The sequence below is a fragment of the Dendrobates tinctorius genome, unplaced genomic scaffold (genome assembly GCF_039654945.1).
Source record: "Dendrobates tinctorius isolate UK_male_01 unplaced genomic scaffold, ASM3965494v1 ptg000084l, whole genome shotgun sequence".
Classification (NCBI taxonomy): domain Eukaryota; kingdom Metazoa; phylum Chordata; class Amphibia; order Anura; family Dendrobatidae; genus Dendrobates; species Dendrobates tinctorius.
In genome coordinates this window covers 744,422-765,635 of record NW_027361752.1, presented here as the reverse complement: position 1 = coordinate 765,635, position 21,214 = coordinate 744,422, and the positions used below count along the sequence as shown (strand labels likewise).

The 21,214-nt window shown below is 43.9% G+C and overlaps 1 protein-coding gene and 1 pseudogene across 1 annotated transcript in view; both read right to left on the bottom strand.

The window, feature by feature from the left end:
• The window catches only part of LOC141097308 (cell cycle control protein 50C-like), a 76,236-nt gene extending 56,152 nt beyond the window's left edge, over positions 1–20,084 (bottom strand). Inside the window, exon 1 of the mRNA XM_073584375.1 lies at positions 19,986–20,084. Coding sequence (XP_073440476.1) covers positions 19,986–20,069 — 84 coding nt within the window. The 5' untranslated portion in view covers positions 20,070–20,084. The remainder of the gene's footprint in view (positions 1–19,985) is intronic.
• On the bottom strand, positions 11,419–13,313 carry LOC141097267 (microtubule-associated serine/threonine-protein kinase 3 pseudogene; annotated as a pseudogene).
• Positions 20,085–21,214: the final 1,130 nt, after the last annotated feature.

The following is a 21,214-nucleotide window of genomic DNA, read 5'->3' as shown; positions in this document are numbered from 1 at the left end:
GACACCAAACATGTCTAGGTTGTTTTTTACTTGAATTGTGAAAAAAGTTTGTTAAAAAATAATTGTGTCATTTTCCGAGACCCGTCGTGTCACCATTTTTCGTGATCTGTGACTGGATGGTGGCATATTTTTTGCATGCCGAGCTAGCGTTTTTAATGGTACCATTTTGGTGTGGATACGATCTTTTTTTCACCCGTTATTGCATTTTATTGCAATGTTGTGGCAACCCAAAAAACATAATTCTGGCGTTTTGACTTTTTTTCTCCACCAAGCGTTTACCAATCAGATTCATTTTTTTATAGCTTCATAGATGGGGCGATTCTGAACGCAGCGGTACCAAATATGTGTATTTTTAATTTTTTTTAATTGTTTTATTTTGAATGGGGCGAATGGGGGTGATTTGAACTTTCATATTTTTATTTTTTTTTCATATTTCTAAAAACTTTTTTTTTTTTACTTTCTGCCTGCTTCAATAGTTTTCATGGGAGACCAGAAGCTGCAGTTGTCTGATCGCCTCTGCTACATACAGGCGATGATCAGATCGCCTGTGTGTAGCAGAAATGCTCACTTGCTATGAGCGCCGATCACTGGGGGGGCGCTCATAGCAATCCAGCAATTACAACCAGAGGTGTCTCCTGCAGACCCCGGGTTGTCATGCCAGCCCATTGATGGGCGGGATTTGTGACGCGCTTCCGGCGCGATCACATTAAATGCTGCTGTCAGAGATTGACAGCAGCATTTAACAAGTTAACAGCTGCAGGTGGATCGTGATGCCACCCGCTGTTGTTAGGGGCACATGTCAGCTGTTCAAAACAGCTGACATGTGCCAGGAAAGATGTGGACTCAGTGCTGGAGCCCATACTAAAGGGAGGGATACAACATACGCAGTACTAGAATGGCGCATGTCGTGAAGTTAATCAGCCTTAAAAATAGAAAGGCCAGATTAAACTTTGCCCAAAAAAATCTAAAGAAGTCAGCCCAGTTCTTGAAAAGCATTCACAGGACAGAGGAAACTAAAATCAACCTGTACCAGAATGATGGGCAGAAGAAAGTATGGAGAAAGCTTGATAATAGCTCATGACCAAAAGCACAACACATCCTCTGTAAAACATGGTGGAGGCAGTGTGATGGCGTGGGCATGAATGGCTTCCGATGGCACTGGGTCACTAGTGTTTATTGATGATTTGACTGAAGACAGAAGCAGCTGTATGAATTCTGAAGTGTACTGGGCTATACTCTGCTCAGATTAAACCAAATGCAGCAAGGTTGATTGGATGGCACTTCACAGTACAGATGGACAATGACTCAAAACATACTTTGAAAGCAGCACAAGAGGTTTTTAAGGCAAAGAAGTGGAATGTTCTGCAATGGCTGAGTCAATCACCAGATCTCAACCCCATTGATCAGAATTTCACATGCTTAAGACATAACTTAAGTCAAAAAGGAGGAAACCCGGCGTTTGTTAACATCCATGGCTTCCAGACTTCAAGCAGTCATTGCCTGCAAAGGATTCTCTACACAGAGATAAAAATAACATTTTATTTATGGTAAAGTTAATTTATCTAATTATCATAGAATCATGGAATGCTAGAGTTGGAAGGGACCTCCAGGGTCATCATGTCCAAACCCCTGCTCAATGCAGGATTCACTAAACTATCTCAAGCAGATGTCTGTCCAGCCTTTGTTTGAAGACTTCCATTGATGGAGAACTCACCATCTCTCATGGTAGCCTGTTCCACTAATTAATCACCCTCACTGTCAAAGTTTTTTTTATAATATCTGATCTGTATCTTATCCCTTTCAGTTTAATTCTATTGCTTCCCATGTGCAAATGAGAATAAGGATGATCCTGCTACACTGTGACATCCCTTCTGATATTTGTAGACAGCTATTACGTCTTCTCTTATCTTTTTTGCAGGCTAAGCATTCCCAGATTCTGTAGTTGTTCCTCATAGGACATACTTTGCAGTCCGCTCACTATACTGGTAGCTCTTCTCTGCACTTGCTTCATTTTTTTGTCTTTTTTAAAATGTAGTGCCCAGAACTGGACACAGTATTCCAGATGAGGTCTGACCAAGGATGAGTAGAGGGGGATAATTATTTCACATGATCTAGACTGCTTTTCTTCTCTAGTAATAGCTATCCCTCCTAGCTTTGCATCGTCTGCAACTTTGATTAGTTTACTTTCAGTTCCTTTATCTAGATCATTTATAAAAATGTTGAACAACATTGGTGTCAAGACAGAGCCTTGTGGTACTCCAGTTGAAACACTCTTCTAATTGGACATGCAACCATTTATTACCACTCTTTGAGTGCAATCACTGAGCCAGTTATGAATCCAACTAATCTTGTCAATCCTATTATTGGTAATTTTTGCAAAAAGAATAGTATGAGAAACTTTATAAAGTGCTTTGTTAAAGTCAATATATAGTATATCTACCGCATTTCCCTGATCCACACAGTCAGTGATTCCATCATAGAAGGAAATAAGATTTGTCTGACATGACTTGTTTGCTACAAACCCATGCTGGCTTTGGTTAATTACTATATTCTTATCCAAGTACTTACATACATTCTATTTAATAATTTGTTCAAAGATCTATTTTTACTTTTACTTTAATTACTTTTGAATCCCTGAAATGAGGCGGCTTTGTAATAAATGGTTGCAATTCCTAAATATTTCACAGCATATTTTTGTTTAACCCTTTAATTAAACCTGCAAGTCTACATTTCAATTGAATCTCAGTTGTTTCCTTTCAATTACAAAATTGCAGCATTTAGAGGCCAAATCATGGAGATTAAGTCCCTGTACAAATATTTCTGCACCTAACTGAATTACATGTGTTAGAAATAGAGATGAAGACATTTTTGAAAATTTGATTTGGTTTATTCATTCAGTTTGGCTGGAAAATTAAATTCTGACCAAATTGATTCATCCTGAATCGAAAGTGTCCTGAAGAGACATTTATATAAAACTAGCTGAAGAGCCCGGCGCTGCCTGGGCCTAGTAACTACCATAACTACGGTTAGTAATAACAAATTATAATGATTATATATATATATACACTCACTGGCCACTTTATTAGGTACACCTGTCCAACTGTGTGTTAAGACTTAATTTCTAATCAGCCAATCACATGGCGGCAACTCAGTGCATTTAGGCATGTAGACATGGTCAAGACAATCTCCTGCAGTTCAAACCGAGCATCAGTATGGGGAAGAAAGGTGATTTGAGTGCCTTTGAACGTGGCATGATTGTTGGTGCCAGAAGGGCTGGTCTGAGTATTTCAGAAACTGCTGATCTACTGGGATTTTCACGCACAACCATCTCTAGGGTTTACAGAGAATGGTCCGAAAAAGAAAAAAAATCCAGTGAGCGGCAGTTCTGTGGCCGGAAATGCCTTGTTGATGCCAGAGGTCAGAGGAGAATGGGCATACTGGTTCGAGCTGATAGAAAGGCAACAGTGACTCAAATTGCCACCCGTTACAACCAAGGTAGGCAGAAGAGCATCTCTGAACGCACAGTGCGTCGAACTTTGAGGCAGATGGGCTACAGCAGCAGAAGACCACACTGGGTACCACTCCTCTCAGCTAAGAACAGGCATCTGATGGCTACTTTCAGCAGGATAATGCGCCATGTCATAAAGCTCGAATCATCTCAGAATGGTTTCTTGAACATGACAATGAGTTCACTGTACTCAAATGGCCTCCTCAGTCACCAGATCTCAATCCAATAGAGCATCTTTGGGATGTGGTGGAACGGGAGATTCGCATCAGGGATGTGCAGCCGACAAATCTGCGCCAACTGTGTGATGCCATCATGTCAATATGGTCCAAAATCTCTGAGGAATGCTTCCAGCACCTTGTTGAATCTCTGCCACGAAGAATTGAGGCAGTTCTGAAGGCAAAAGGGGGTCCAACCCGTTACTAGCATGGTGTACCTAATAAAGTGGCCAGTGAGTGTATATATATATATATATAGTGTGTGTATATATATATGTATATATATATATATATATAAAGCTGAGTGTAGAGCCCCGCCCACTTCGCATAGCCACATTCACTATAATATCCCACATCATCTCGTCAGCCAGAGCTACCGGACTACTACCCCTAATATCCCACATCATCCCGTCAGCCAGAGCCACCGGACTACTACCCCTAATATCTCACATCATCCCATCAGAGCCAGTAAAAATAGAATAGTGAAATTGCACAGAAACATGGTTCACTAAGATCCCAGGTTTTCTACTGATCAGGCTGATATTCTCACTTTTCTGCCACCATAAATATCACAGTAATGCTTTTCACCAATGAACAGGCACAAACTTATACATTAGTACAGCTGAGAAACCTTCACACACATTTTCATGCACCGTCAACTTGTAATTTGTCCGTCTGAGTTGCTCATGGGTGTACAGCATCTGTATGCAGTATAGTATCATATTTAATGGGTTGTTATGGGAAAAGCATTACGTGTTATATGGGTATATTCAGGTGAACTATGGGGAAAGAAGCATTTTAAAAAAAACTCACAGCATCAGAGCACAGTAAAACATCAATAATGCATAAAAGTGTCTGTGAGAAAATATTAAATCCACATGACATTTAATATGTGCACTTTCCTACATTCATGTGTGTCACTTAATGATACCACACAGGAGGGGGGATTCATTTCTGTCATGTACTAACTGCTCCTTTCTGGGGGACAAACGATGGCTGGAGCTTATGTTCCTGGGGATGCTAGATTTCTCCCACCATGTCAGTGTCTGCTGAGGTGCTGTCAAGTGGGAAAACTTGCGCATAGCAACCAATCACAGCTCAGCTACTTTTAACCAGCTCTGGTGAAATGAGAGATGCTTAGTGATTGGTTGCAATTAAAACTGTTGGTCATAGCAACCAATCACAGCTGAGCTTCTTTTGAACAGCTCTGGTGAAATGAAAGATGCATCGTGATTGGTTGGTGATACACACACACACACACACACACACACACTGATTTTTATATATAGATGTAGTAATCGCAGGTACACGGGATGCAGTGACGAGGCGAGAGACGGGAGGAACTTTAAGATGTAACTTATATATATATATATATATATATATATGCCTATAGGGGCTATCTCGAGCAACCAAACAAGTTAACAGCAGTTATCCTTGCAGGGATCAACACAAGAATACACTGGTAACACAAACACGACTAACCAGGCAAAAAATGTTAACTACAATGTGTCACTTATTCTCTCTGACGTCCGGCAGAGCGATGGTCGATGATGCTTCGGCGTATCAGCCGCTGGGCCCAGCCGATGAGGATTTGGTGGAGACTTCGGGCGTTCCTACGCCCCGGAGAAGTGGGGGCACAGCAGGCCCCTGAAGAGTTCCTCTGCCCAGGGTCCAGACAGCGTAGGCCACAGCTGCGGGGGCCGCAGGCGGCAGCAGACAGGCCGCAACTGTGGACTGGAGTGGATCGGTTGTGACCACGGGCGGCAGCAGATGGGCTGCATCCACGGGGTGGAGTCAGGCGTCGGCTGCCGAGGGCGGAAGCGGTCGGGCTGCACCCGCGGGCTGGAGTCGAGCGGTGGCTGCCACGGGCGGGAGAGGATGGGTCGCATCCATGGGGTGGAGACGGGCATCGGCTGGCACGGGCGGAAGTGGTCGGGTTGCACCCGCGGGGTGGAGTTGGGCGTCGGCTGCCGCGGGCGGGAGAAGTCGGCCCGCACCCACTGGGTGGAGTCGGGCGTCGGCTGTCGCGAGCGGGAGTGGTCGGGCCGCACCCGTGGGGTGGAGTCGGGCGGAGGCAGCTGCGGGTGGCAGATGACAGGCCACACCCAGGGGGCAGAGCCGGACGGTGTCTCTCCGTTGGACGGCTCGGTGCCGTCTCTCTTCTGCTAGCGGTGAGTCTCCCTTCAGTCTCTTCTGTCACTGCTCTGCTCTCCTTGCTCTGGTTCTGGCTCTCGCTCTGGCTCTCTGGCGCCCTCTAGCTTCCTCTCTTCTCTCCTGCTACATCGACTGACCCCTACTTGCGTCCTCAGCCCCTTTTATAGTAGCTCCTCCCCCAACCTTTCTATAAGTCTCTGCGGTCCATCCCCCAATTGTGTCCCCCAGAAACAGTCTCCCTAGGAACCTTGGTGATGGCCCCCTTGGTTCCGGCCTGGGTATACAGAGGGGACTCCTCCTCCTACACTGAGATAATATACTGAATTGTCCTAGGTCTACTCCTCACCTGTCCTGCCATCGCAGCTCCCCACCATCTTCTCTCATTTTTGATGTGGATATTCTTCTAGTCTCCAGCCTTCTCCTTGAGTCTTCCTGTGCTGTATAGGCCTCATGTGGTCACTTGTGTGTCAGACCCCATATATGAATGGGTGAGGCTCAGTCAGAGCAGGAAGACCAGAAAAACGGAGGCTGGATGAAGATATAGAGGCCAAAAGAATTGAAGACTGGTAGACAGGGTGCGGAGCTGCGGCGGTAAGACCGATGAGGGGTAGGCCTCAGAAAGGTGCTTTATTATTTTGTAACCTCTTCTGAATCTGAACACAGTTTATGGAATACAGAATTTTTTGCATGTAAAATTACAACAAAATCTTATTAATATCCTGTATTTCAGTTGAACATTTCTATCACATTCCCATTTCATGGTGTCGGGGGATTGCTATGATATTCATTGATTTCACATATCCTTTATGTGCAGTAAAAAGTGAGCAACATTTCAAGATAGACCCAGAAGAGGGAAGTGATGTGTAGGAAGATCACTTTATTGCTCTGATTTAGGCTGTGTGCCCACGTTGCGTTTTTTAAGCATTTCCACAGCGCTTTTAGACAAGCATTTCTTCTGCGGAAACGCTTAAGAAAGGCATCTAATGTAATAGATAGAATGGAAAACGCACATGTTGTGCTAATGGTGCGTTTTTTTCCACTGCGGAAACGCTTAGCGGAAAAAAACGCAGCATGTTCATTAATTGTGTGGAATCGCGTGCGATTCCACATACATACACTGTAATTGCAGAAACGCATAGGAAAACGCATGTCAAAACGCTTGACAATCGCGTCAAAAATGCATGTCAAAAAGCGCATGCGGTTTCCCTGGCAACGGCATGCATTTCTGCTCAGGAAAAAAACGCTTGAAAAACGCTACGTGGGCACATAGCCTAAATGTTACTACAATGTTGTATGTAAATATACAGAATAAAGTCTCGCTGACACGAGCATATAAATCAGACAAGTGCACTCAGAAAAAAAAAATAGTATTGCACTTTGACCAATGTTATTCAATAAGGCAATGCTGATCTACGTTTTTTTTCTCTGCAGTATTCAGAGTGAGGATAACATTTGCAGCATGCTGCAACTTGACTCCAAAATCGGGCGAGCGCGAGAACAAAAATCTGATTTCATACAGAGCCACAGGATAGCATCCGATTTTTAAGGATACATTGCCATTCTGTAAGAGAGCCAATTGTAAATGATCCTGTAAATGATTAATAGCTGCTGAGTAAAAAAAACAAATTTAATACGGATGACAAATGAGTGATGAGCGAGTATACTCGTTGCTCGGGTTTTCCCCAGCATGCTCGGGTGTCCTCCGAGTATTTTGGCGTGCTCGTAGATTTGATTTTCGTCGTCTCAGCTGCATGATTTGCGAATGCTAGACAGCCTGAATACATGTGTGGAATGCCTGTTTGTTAGGGAATTCCCAAATGTATTCAGCCTGTCTACAAGTCGCAAATCATGCAGCTGAGACGACGAAAACCAAATCTCCGAGCACTGCAAAATACTCAATCACCCGAGCAACGAGTATACTCGCTCATCACTACAAGAGAGAGGTGAAAAATAAGTTGTCCCACTCTCCTTGAAATGTGTGATACTCTGTGGCTTTGTTAAAGGGGTTGTCCGGGCTTTTCACATAATCTCAGTACATATCTGGGCTGCAGAATTATGACAATAAGTAATTTACTTTCTGTCACTAGTTTACACGGTTTTCTAGATATTCTGAACAGAACGTCCAAGGGGGCGGGGTGTTATGGCATTAAAATGAGAACTGGTCATTTCCTCCTACTCTACTAAAAACATGCCGTCTATAGCAACAACCCCACCCTCCATAGCAACAGGCCCTCCCCGTCCACATAAAGAAGCCCTCATCACACAGTAACAAATCCTCCCCGCCGCTTCACTCCCCCCCTTCCACCTGTCGCCATACCCCCCCTCGCTGCCGCTCCATTCCCCCCCTTCCCCCCAGCGCCATCCCCCCCCTCCCTGCCACTCCATTCCCCCCCACCACGCTGGTCTGTCTCACCCGGTCTTCACATTGCAGATGAAACCTGCAGCAGGGAAGGAGCGGGTCATGTGACAGGCTCTGCGCACGTCACTTCAGCCCGCCTGTCACATGACCCTCTCATTCCCGGCTGCAGTTTTCACCGGCAATGTGAAGACCGGGTGAGGCCGGAGCGGCGTGGAGGAGGGGGGATGGAGAGGCGGGGGGGGGGGAATGGAGCGGCAGGGAGGGGGGGAATGGAGCGGCACGGAGGGGGGAATGGAGTTGGGGGGAGGGTTTGTTACTGTGTGAGGAGGGCTAGGCTTCTTTATGTGGACTGGGAGAGCCTGTTGCTATGGAGGGTGGGGTTGTTGCTATAGACGGCATGTTTTTAGTAGAGTAGGAGGAAATGACTAGTTCTCATTTCAATGCCATAACACCCCCCCCTTGGACGTTCTCTTCAGAATATCTAGAAAACCGTGCAAACTGGTGACAGAAAGTAAATTACTTATTGTCACAATTCTGCAGCCCAGATATGTACTGAGATTATGTGAAAAGCCTGGACAACCCCTTTAAAGCGGAGGATTAATGCACAGCTTCAGAGAAGTCTCCTTCATCATGCACAATGAATTTCCCATGCATTTTACTACCCAATTAGGGGATAATAAACTCTGCTTGTAAATATGGTGAATTTACTTTTAATGAATATCCCCCATTGAGTCTCAAGAGTAAACCAGAAAATCAGTAAAACTTCCAGGCAGTTCTCTGTGTTCCATTCTCTGTGTTCCGACCACGTGTTCCATTCTCTGTGTTCTGTCCACGTGTTCCATTCTCTGTGTTCCGTCCACGTGTTCCAATCTCTGTGTTTTGTCCACGTGTTTATTTCTCTTAGTTCCATCCACGTGTTCCATTCTTTGTGTTCGTCCATGTGTTCCATTCTTTTTGTTCCGTTCACGTGTTCCATTATCTGGTGTTCCGTCTACGTGTTCCATTCTCTTTGTTCCGTCCACGTGTTCCATTCTCTGTGTTCCGTCCACGTGTTCCATTCTCTTTGTTCCGCCACGTGTTCCATTCTTTTTGTTCCGTCCACGTGTTCCATTCTCTTTGTTCCGTCCACGTGATCCATTCTCTGTGTTCCGTCCACGTGTTCCATTCTATTTGTTCCGTCCACGTGTTCCATTCTCTTTATTCCGTCCAGGTGGTCCATTCTTTTTGTTCCGTCCACGTGTTCCATTCTCTGTGTTCCGTCCACGTGTTCCATTCTCTGTGTTCCGTCCACGTGTTCCATTCTCTGTGTTCCGTCCACGTGTTCCATTCCTTTTGTTCCGTCCACATGTTCCATTCTCTATGTTCTGTCCACATGTTCCATGCTCTGTGTTCCATCCACGGCAATTCTCATATCTTATATTTCATTATGTGAATCGTTTCAACTCGCTAATGTAATTTCTCCATGAAGGAAGCAAATGATAATATTTGTGGCATTTTTTAAATATTTTGGTATTACTGTAGAAGCCGACCGCATAGTTCCCCCTTCCAGACATATTGAGCTACAATGAAGGCCAAGTCTTTTTCCTTTACTCAGCTGAAATATTCAGCCTTGGGACACAGAGCTTAACATACAGAAAAAGGATTTTAAGTTGGCAAAGATTATGTTGAGAATTCTTTTCTCTTAAGTAATTAGTAGAAAATATTTTCTCTAAATCAGTGTTTTTTAAAAATATGATGACACAAATGTATTGTTTTTAAAGGGAATCTGTCAGTAGGATAACCTCTTTTAAGCCATCTGTATGGACATGTAGGTCATAGGTAGCAGAAAAAAATACCTATTATTATTATTATGCTTTTACCTATATAGCCATATTCCACAGCGCTTTACATACATTATCATCACTGCCCCCGATGGGGCCCACAATCTAAATTGCCTTTTGGTATGTCTTTGGATATCTGTGTTCCGATGTCATATTCTAGAGAAATCCACAATTTTTTTTTAATATGTAAATTAGCTGTTAATTTCTATGGACCCCATACAGACCTCCCTGAAAATCCTCTTCCAGAGCTTATTTAAATGAAAGAGGGTGTTGCCACTCTGAGACATGTAGATCAGGAGAGCAGACTGTCTGTCATTACATGTCTCCACTGGAAACGCCCCCTTTTATTTACAGTAAGCCTTGGATGCAGATGCTCAGGGAGATCTATATCCGGACCATAGATCTTAACAGCTCATTTACATATTAAGAAAAACATATCATTTTACTCCGCTTCCTATAACCTATATAGACGGCTTAGGATGGTTGATCCTACCGACAAATTCCCTTTAACTATTGCAGTTTTCACTTTGGCCATTAAAGCAGATGTAACAGGATGAGACTTTCTATTTTCTGTAGCTCACGTGTCGGCTTTCGGCTTTACGGTATAAATTGGAATAATTGAGTCTGTCTTGACTGGGACATTGAAATATAATGGCAGAGAGAAAATTAAGAAAAAACCTTTCATTCTGGAGGGCTCGGCACCTTCATGTATTACACAGCCCAGTGATTTTAGTGGCACTTTTTAAATAATAATATTTCTGTAATGAACCTGCCAAGAATTACTGGTGTATTGTGGGCTGCAATTTCCAGGGGCAAATATTTTGCACCTCCTTACCCAATAATTTTTAGCACTCCCATCCACCAATCTGTTGGGCTCTGTTGTCCTTATATTTTGCATTTTGACCTCCTATATTCTTTATTTTTCTGAACTTAGACATAAGTTTTGAAAAATAAAATATTGTTCTACTTATTCCTTCACAACCTATCATGTATAAGTCGCCTCCCTTCCTTTGATACGGGCTCCGAGTCCGACGCTGAGCCCGCATCTTTTCTGACACATGATAGCTGGTTTGATCAACTGTCATGTGCCCCTAACAGCTGAAATTGCGATCCACCTGCGGCTGCTAACATGTTAAATGCCACTGTCAATCTCTGACAGCGGCATTTAATACATGCGTGCCGGAAGCGTGTCACAAACCACACCCACGGACGCCCCTGGAGATGATGATTTCTGCTACACATAGCAAGGCTATACGTAGCACAAGTGATCAGATGATTGCAGCTTCAAGTCTTCTATGGAGACTACTGTATTGAAGCAAGTCAAAAGTGGAAAAAAAAGTTTTAAAAAATATAAAAAAAAGTTTAAAGTTCATATTTCCCTAGTCAAAATAAAACAATACAAAAAAACGATCATATATTTCATATTGCTGCATTAAGAAACTCCCAATTTATCCAAATACAAAGGCAATCTGATTGGTAAACTACATAACGAGTAAAAAATCCAAACCGCAAAATTACGTTTTTTTGTTCATAGCAACGGGTGATAAAATCGTATCTACCCTAAAATGCTATCACTAAAAACGTCAGCTCGGCGCGCAAAATATAAGCCCTGACCCAGCCCCAGATCCCAAAAAATGGAGACGATACGGATCTCAGAAAATGGTGCAATTTTTTTTTTTATTAAACTTTGGATTTTTTTTCACCACGTAAATAAAAAACAATCTATACAAGTTTGGTATCTGTCATCTGATAATGACCTGGCGAATCATAATGGCAGGTCAGATTTAGCATTTGGTGAACATGGTAAAAAAATAAAAAAAACTGTTGTGGAATTGCACTTCTATACTTCTCCAGCAGTGATGGTGGATCTGCTGGACCTCAGGGCGCTGGATGTGGAGGTTTACCGTCTTTTAGATGTCTGTAGGGGAGCGGCAACAACATGTAAACACGCGGGCAGCCCTGGATAATCCACGCCGGCAGGATGATAAGATCCGGCGGAAGGTGGAACCTCTTCTCTTTTTCTCCTTTTTTACATTCTCTGGGCTTTCTTGCTCTGCATTTGGATTTATTGCAGATTTTCTTTTCTCGATGTCTGATGCTTGGGTACACTCTGGATGGGACTTTGAATTCTCATTGTTCATCGTGATGGTAGCGATGGTGCAGAGTTTAGAAAGCCTTTCAGAGGATGACGTAAAATTTTGGAAGTCAAGGTCCTTGTCCTCACTTGTGTCCTCTTCTTTCTCTGAGACCATAAGCATGTCTCTATGAGCGTGATTGATAAAGAGGCTGGTGTCCACATCTGACACAAGATGAGGAATATACATCGGCTTCTGATTTAGAAGATTGTCAAAATCTATTTTTTTCATGAATGGATGATCCTTAATCTCAAATGCTCCACCTGTCCCAAGTCTTTGCTCAGGATTTTTTTTGAGCAGGTCAGTGATGAGGTTCTTAGCCTCACGGGGTGGACAGCGTTTGTAATTCCAAGGTATTTTTCCCATGACAATCATTCTTTTAAGCTCAGGTATGAAATCCGTATCAAATGGTAAAGATCCCACCAGAAATTCATAGAGGATGATCCCCATTGACCACCAGTCAACAGGTCTTCCGTAGTCTTTCATTAGGATGACCTCTGGGGCCATGTAATTCAGGGTACCACAATTCTCAAGGTCCTTGAACTCTCTGGAGATGTCCTTCACTGATTGCTTATAGTTGTTGGTTTTTGGTATCATGACACCAATTTTTGAAAGCCCAAAATCGGCGACTTTAATGTGCCCAGCAGTTGTAATCAGTAGGTTGTACGGTTTTAGGTCTCGGTGCACCACACCATAGCTGTGCAGGTATTCCACAGCAAGAACTGTTTCTGCAAAGTACAGACGGGCCAAGGGGATAGATAAACGGCCCCTGGTGCTTAGAAGGGACCCACAGTCTCCACCTCCAACATACTCCATGACCATACACAGGTGAGATCTAGTAGGGAAGGAGCAGAGCATGGAGACCACAAAGGGACAATCAGCGAAGGTCATGATGTCCCTCTCCAGAAAGGCCGCTTCCACGTGTTTTTCAGTTTCCAGGTTCTTCTTCGCCATTTTCTTCATAGCGAAGATCTGCTGTGAGTATTTGTGCTGCACTAAGTAGACAGCCCCAAAACATCCGCCGCTGATCAGTTTGGATGTCTCGAAGTCGCTCATATGCGGCTTTCTCGCCGGGATCAATGATTCCATCAAGTTAGTGGCAGGCTCGTGGATCTCTGGCATCTCACAGATCACACTCTCAGGATCTGGCAGCTCAGGGGTTTCTGTTGTCAGATCGCTGCTTGGCCCCGGATGACTCGTATTAGGGTCCGGGGATTCCGGGGGAACATTTTCCCCGTCTTTGTCGTCGCCTTCTGGTGTCTCAGTGGCAGGCTCGTGGATCTCCAGGATCTCACAGATCACACTCTCAGGATACGGCAGCTCAGGGGTTTCTGTGGTCAGATCGCTGCTCAGCCCCGCCTGACTCGTGTTAGGGTCCGGGGGGACATTTTCCCTGTCTTTGTACTCGCCTTGTGGTGTCTCCAGGCATTCCGGGCAGCGGGCCGGACCTTCCAGCACATACAGGACTTTTTCGGCCAGTTCTTTAACAAAAGCCAAATCTCCATCTTGAGATCTTTCTTCAACCTGCTGTACTAATGTCCTGATGTTCCGGGTTAAATCCGTCAGATACTCTGAGGTAAGACGGTCTTGGTGGTATTTGGTCAGGCAGTCCTGCACTAGCTCCACCACCAGCCGGTGAGTGAAGCCGAGGACGCCATCGGGTGGTAGAAGCTTAATATCAGAGCAATGGGTGTAAATAATCTCCAATAATCCTTCTACCTGAAGCTTGTCTAGAAGAAATTCAGCCATAGCGAAAAATTGCAAATGCACTCAGTCACTAGGGAGCCAAAATGGCAGCAGGAATCCTGTGTACACTGCATAAGTAACTGCGAGCGGTGATGTCATAATGGTCGACCATCTGTGATGTCATAATGGACGACCATCAGTGATGTCATAATGGTCGACCATCTGTGATATCATAATGGCCGACCATCAGTGATGTCATAATGGCCGACCATCTGTTTGCAAACATTTTTTTTTTAAACCGTCTTTATTGAGTGTAATGCAAAATATACATATAATGTCCAATAACATAACAGAAGAACATTTATGCAATATTATTAACATTAGACGGCATTTTTTCAACTATAAAAACCCCCACCCCTCCCCCAGGCAAACTCCATAACTTCGTAACACAATTTCAATCCAGTCTAACAGGGATATTACTGGCAAGCTGCTCTCTCATATACCAGTTGGTGAGCTGGAAACAACTATGTATCGCCTGGCTTGTGGAAGATGTCTGAGTATTGATAAAAGAGGACCATGTGGAAAAAAAAGCGTCCCTCTTTATTAAGTAAGGCCTCTATCCAATCCATTTTGAAGAGATATGTTACTTTTGTAGCAATTAAGCTTAAAGAAGGTGTTGCATCCTGTGCTCACAAAAGGAGAATGCTTTTACGTGTGGCTGCCGCCCATATGAACAAGATGGGGCGCTGCTGGACAGAAAGCCTCACCAACTGGTCCTGTGCGAGAATATTAAATATGGCCCACTCCGGGGAGAGAGAGATAGATATGTCAAAAGTGTAGATGAGATGTTGCAGAAGTGTATCCCACACCTCCCTTATTTTTGGGCAGTTCCAAAGACAATGGAAAATATCAGCTGGAGAGTGTAAGCATTTAGGGCAGGGATAGTCCCCTGAGGGGGACATTTTAGACTGGACCTCCGGGGAGATGTATGCTCTATGAAATATCATAAGAGACATGGTTATGTAACTGTCATATGGTAATTTAGAGTTAATACGCAGAGTGGCTTTCAAAAGGTCATTTACCCAACAGTTCGTTAATTGAGCAACCCATTTTCCAGGGCCTGGTGAAGAGTCTGACCAATGTATAGAAGGCTTTAATGCTGGGAGGCTGAAGGGTCTACACATGGCCTCATCTATTGGGGTATTAGTGAAGCGATTAAAGGCGTATATCCAATCAAGGGAATGGCGAAAAGCAGCCTCTATACTGTAGAGGTGTAAATTTGGGAGATTAAGTCCACCGAAAGATTTGGTTTGCTGTAGCTTAAAAACACTAATTCTAGAGCCCCCTTCCGAGCCCCAAATAAATTGGCAGAAGGCTCGTGTCAGTAGCCTATCATCAGCTTTAGAAAGTAGAACCGGGAGCGTCTGTAAAGGAAAGAGTATTTTAGGGAAAGAGATCATATAAATTAGATGGGCTTTACCTGCAAAGGATAATTTAAGGGATTTCCAGGATTGAATTTCTTGTATAACTACAGAAATAAGAGGCTGAACATTTAATTTATAGATATCATGAGGATTTGATGGTAGGTCAACGCCAAGATAAGGTAAAGAATTTCTCCTCCACTGAAAAGAAAAAGGGAACGGCCACCGTTTCTGAGCAATTTTAAAAATAGCTAAAGCATGAGATTTATTAAAGTTTATACGAAATCCCGAAACTGCTCCAAATTCATTAAAGGCGTCCATTATAGAGGAAATGGATTCCTTAGGATTGGATATCATGAGTAAGATATCATCAGCAAATGCCAACGTTTTAAGTGTATTGTGACCGACCCCTATGCCCCCAAAGGAAGGGATCATCTCCAGATATCTTAGTAAGGGATCAAGGGCAATATTGAACAACAAAGGTGACAGAGGACAGCCCTGCCTCGTCCCCCTGAAGATGGAAAAAGGGGTTGACTGGATATTTTCAAAACATTTTTATTGGATTAAAGTGGACCTTTTAACCAAATTTATCATGGTTAGGAGGCTGTCCACTACTTGGACAACCCCTTTCTTGATGTTTGCCCCCGATTCATTAAAAAAAACTTTACTCGCCTTCCTCAGTGGCGCCGTTCCCACTGTGTCAGCACTCGCGGTCCTGGAGTTCTTCTGCGGTTGTTGTGACACGCGCCTCCAGCACCCAAAATTTGTCATGGTTAGAGGGCTGTCCACTACTTGGGCAACCCCTTCTTGATGTTTGGCCCCGATTAAATAAAAAAAACTTTTCTCGCCTCCCTCGGTGGCGCTGTTCCCGTGGTGTCAGCACTTGCGGTCCTGGAGTTCTTCTGTGGTTGTTGTGACACGTGCCTCCAGCACCCAATCTGATCCGGCATCGCTGTGCCCGCCTTAGGACAAATCAAACATGATGAGGAAGTTGGGGCTCTAGCTGCTTTATCACTTGCTCTTCATGTTCAATTCAACAGGAGGCATAGACAGTGACGTCAGTGCTGATTGGGCACTGGAGTCATGTGTCAAAAGAGCACAGGAACCCTAGAGAACGGTGACGGCATGGGAGGTGAGTATAAGCTTTTTTATTTTATCGGGGCCAAGCATGGGGTATGAGGAGAAGTTGCCCAAGTAGAAGACAACTTATTTAACTGGACACATTATACAATTTTGCCTCTCAGTTTCGGCGATATTAGCAAAGTATTGGCACATATGAAGTAAAAAAGAAAACGGTAAGTCCAAGTGGGTGTTATCAATTACTTTTCACTGGGGGCGTGTACTTCTTCTTCCTGTATGAGTTGCCCAATCATTACCAGGGAGCAGCACAGCAGAAAAAGACTGCGCCTCACCATAGCCTAGGTTTCTTAGTGTGTGAGATGTAAGGATACAGAGCTGATCTCCTGGTCTAACTTCCTGCATGATTAGACAGTGCTGGGTATAGCTCACAGAAGACACACCTTTCGGATAAGGTCGATGTGTAGCTGTGTCATATTGCAAACCCTTCTATCTGCTTTCCTCCTCTTGTACCACGGTCAGCTCTGCTCGGCTGACCCCTCACTTCTGGTCCAGAGGTAAAAGCTCAATTCTTTAAGCTCAGGATAAATAAATCTGATAATACACTACACAATGAAATTCATAATTTTACCCATGAGTGGAATATAAATTTACCCTGATCCATTGCAATACATGTGTGTTAGTCTATTTTATGTCTGACGTTGTGTACATGAACCAGTAGGCTCAGGATGTACAAACAGATTAAAAAAAAACATCTTTGTGACTTAAGATTTGTGATTTTACTCAAAGGCTGTTTATATTTGTAGCCAACTTAACAGAAATGGAGCAATCAACTGAGCTTCTCCTATGCACCATTTTATGGGGCACTTACTATTATTTTATTTGAGAGGAAAAAAATAGATCACAATGGCTGCCCCTATGTTTCTTTTGCTTGACTTTATTATGTAGCTACCATAGGAAAAAAACAATAAAACCTGCAGTTTCTAATTGATGAGTAAATTATTTGATATACATAGTGGAAGAAAAACTTTTTTTTTTTTTGTCATTAAAGGGGTTGTCCGGGCTTTTCACATATTCTCAGTACATATCTGGACTGCAGAATTATGACATTAAGTAATTTACTTTATGTCACCAGTTTGCACGTTTTTCTAGATATTCTGAACAGAACGACCAAAGGGGGTGTTATGGCATTGAAATGAGAACTAGTCATTTCCTCCTACTCTACTAAAAACATGCCGTCTATAGCAACAACCCCAGGGCCGGACTGGGACTAAAATTCAGCCCTGGCATTTGAAGTTACACAGGCCCACTAGTCACATGGTGACTATATAATATCTTTGTACAGTTGTAGTTTACAAGAAGTGAGAGGAGATTAACACGACTATATAACATGTAGTCACAGCTGTGCCCAGTATTTCAGCTCAGTCCTATTTATTGCTTTTAGGTACAGTACTCCTCCCAAAGCGTTGTCCCCTTTTGTATGCATGATTACAGAATTCCTGGCAGAACTGCTCTCTATTGGGCAACCAGACCCCCTGGTCATAGCCGCCCCCATCATACCTCCCAACTGTTGAAGAAGGGAAAGACGGACAAAGACTGCGGCGCGCGCATCGCTGTGTTCGTTAGCGCTGATGCCATATTCATGTCAAAAATAGAATTAAAATAAAAAATATTGTTATTCTCACCTTCCGGCGTCCCGCGCAGCATTCCCGCCTCTCTCCACGCTCCAGTCCCAGTAATCCTTCGCGAGAATTACCGCGATGACGTCCGTTCTTGTGGGATCGCAAAGTCTCGCGGTCATTCTTGCAAAGGATTACTGGGACCGGGAGCGTGGAGAGAGGCGGGAATGCTGCGCGGGACGCCGGAAGGTGAGAATTACAATATTTTTAATTTTTTTTTATTATTTTACAGCTGATCGCTGGTCTCCCGCCCGTCACAAGCAGCGATGCGTGCTGGCCAGCGGGAGATCAGCGACGGAAAAAATGTCCAGAGGTTTCTTGCAGCGATCAGCGATACCGGCAGGGGGGCCGCTCGCTGATCGCTGTCACACACAGCGATCTCACTGGTGAGATCACTGTTGTGTCACAAAACTTGTGACTCAGCAGCGATCACGCTAGCGAGATTGCTGTGTGTGACGGGGCCTTAAGGCTGTGTCCACACGTACTGTAAATACTGTGGGGGGAGATTCTGCTTGTTTTCTATAGGTGTCAGCACCAAACTACACACTAAAAATCTCTGATTATAGCATTTTTGTTACATTTTTCCATGCACCGTGTCCTTATTTAATGCGTTTTTGGTACCGATTTGAAGCAGCGTAAAAGCGACTGCAATTTTTACATGCAGCTGTTTCAGGCTTCTCATAGAAGCAAAAAAATACAAATTCTGCAGAATTCAAAAGTTTTCATGAAATCACATCTCCTTCGCTTGGACAATTCAGCTTCCAGAACACAGGGCAGGAATTCATTTTGGTGCCCCCCTCCCATCAAAAGCACATATGTGATTTGCACATTTAGGGCTCATACTCACTTGCACGAGACTCGCACGATTCTTGTGCGAGTCGCTCGCATGAAAACCTGGCACTGCCACTGGCGCTCGGACCGGATCGTGCTGCTACATGCATTTCTATGCAGCCGCACACTCCGGTCCGAGTGAGTATGAGCCCTTAGTCACGTGTTGAAGAGCTGCTCTCCCTAATTCTCTAAATGTTCAGTGATAAACTGAGAGACGCAGGAAGAGAAGCTCGCTGTCATGTGACAGTAAGTATGAAAATCGCGTATGAGTGAAGTGGCCATGTGATAACTGATGGAACCAGCAAGCAGAGCTGAATCCTGATAGTGAGTATATTACACGCTGTTAGGATTGGCTACAGGGCTTCATTTTATAATTAAAGGGCTCATCCAGGTTTGTGATGAAAGTCTGCAATCACTCTATATGATGTGTATCCGGATTTCCACAGCGCATGCACTGTACACTTAGGATTCTCCCTTACCAGTGGCAAGAGTAGGCGGTCATGTGAGCTATTTGTAGACTTCTGACTCGACATGTCCGGCCTCGCTCAATTCATTTTTATTGAATGAGGCCATGAATGTCACATGACCGCATGTATGCAAATCGCCGTCAACAGAATCTTGACAGCATGTAGTGCGCACTGCGAGTGTTCAGAAGTCTGCAGTCACATAGAATGACTGCAGACTCATCACAAACCTGGACAACCCCTTTAATGCTCCTAAAGTAAATAAAAACATGAGAATTAGGCTGCTTTCACACATCCGGCTTTTTTAATCCGGCACGATGCTGCGAAATTTGGAACAACCGGATCCGGTACTGGATCCAGTTTTGTCCCATAGAGTTGTATTGTCGCCGCACCGTGCCGCAACGTTTTTTGACAGTGCCGGACCGGTTTTTCTCAGAGTGCATGCGCGGAGACTCTGAGTCTCGCGCTGCTCTTTTAAATGTGGGCTCCACCGTATCCGGCCACACAGGCATCCGGTCTCCGGCACATCCCGGATCCGCCCCTACGGCTTTTCGCCGCACAGCGCCGGAGACACAAAGCCAGATGTGTGAAAGCAGCCTTAGTCAGTATTACAAAAAAGTATTTGCATCCAGGTACCTGATGAATGACTTTGTCTCTGATTGGAGTCGTTCTCTTGTCCAGACACTTTTCACAGCCCAACTCACCTCTGCAGACTTCCATCTTCTCTGGGTTTGTGAAACACATCCCCACACTGCCTTCTCATACATTCCCCCAACTGAAGACCACAGGCACAGGTGATCACATAGATAACGTGATCACTCTCACAAGTCAGGTGTTGATTTATATTTGTGGTGCTGGCTAAATATAAATCAACACCTGACTTGTGAGAGTGACCACGTTATCTATGTGATCACCTGTGCCTGTGGTCTTCAGTACGTGGGCCGCACCACACAGACATTGCGGTCGCGTATGAATGGCCACAGGCAAAACACCAATAAAGTTTTTTTAAAACATAGTCTGTCCAGACACCTCTTGGTCAATGAAAAAAAATTTGATATAAAGGTAACCCCTGTGGAACAAATATCACAGAATGACACAAACAGAAATTAAATAGAAAAGAGTCGTACTGGATTTTCCTGTTGAAAACCTTATATCCCGACGGCCTCAATGATACAGTGGAGAACGTGTAGAGAAGTTTAATAGAAAAAAGAGAGAAGAAAGAAAGTAAGGGAGGGGGAGGGAGACAAAAGAAACATGAAAACAGTGGGGGGTGTTGTTTTTTTTTTTTTAGTTTCTTCGTTTTTTGTTTTTTTTTCTCTCTGTTTTTTGTTAAGTCAATATGCCAAATTATTGACTTATGATCTTCTATGAAAGTGTTAAATACCTGGGTAATCTAAGGGTTAAATGTTTTTTTTTCTTCCAAGGTAACGCAAACCTGTCTACATGTAACACAAAAACTTCACTGAAACAATAGATCATTTTATGTCTGTCCTGAATATCCGCTTTCTCGACCTCGGCTCCATTTGTTTGACTATAGGACTGTTGGAGAAAGCGGAGTGCTGTACTCGGTTATTTCTGGTAGGCCCGCGGACAATGAATGGAGGGGTGGCCGAGCATACCCAGCGCATCTCTGCTCAAGACAGAACCACAGAGCCCCAATCGCAGGGTTCCAAATCCCCAATCTCTGAAAAACTCTGGAAAACAAATCCCCAATCTCTGGATCCTCTGGGATCCCAGTGATCTGTCACCCAGTTATCAGCAAGGTATCCTAGGGGATAAATTGTTGTTGTTTTTTTTTTTTTTTTTTGGGGGGGGTGGATTAACCCTTTAATTATATTTAATTATATTGTTGTTTCCATTTCCTG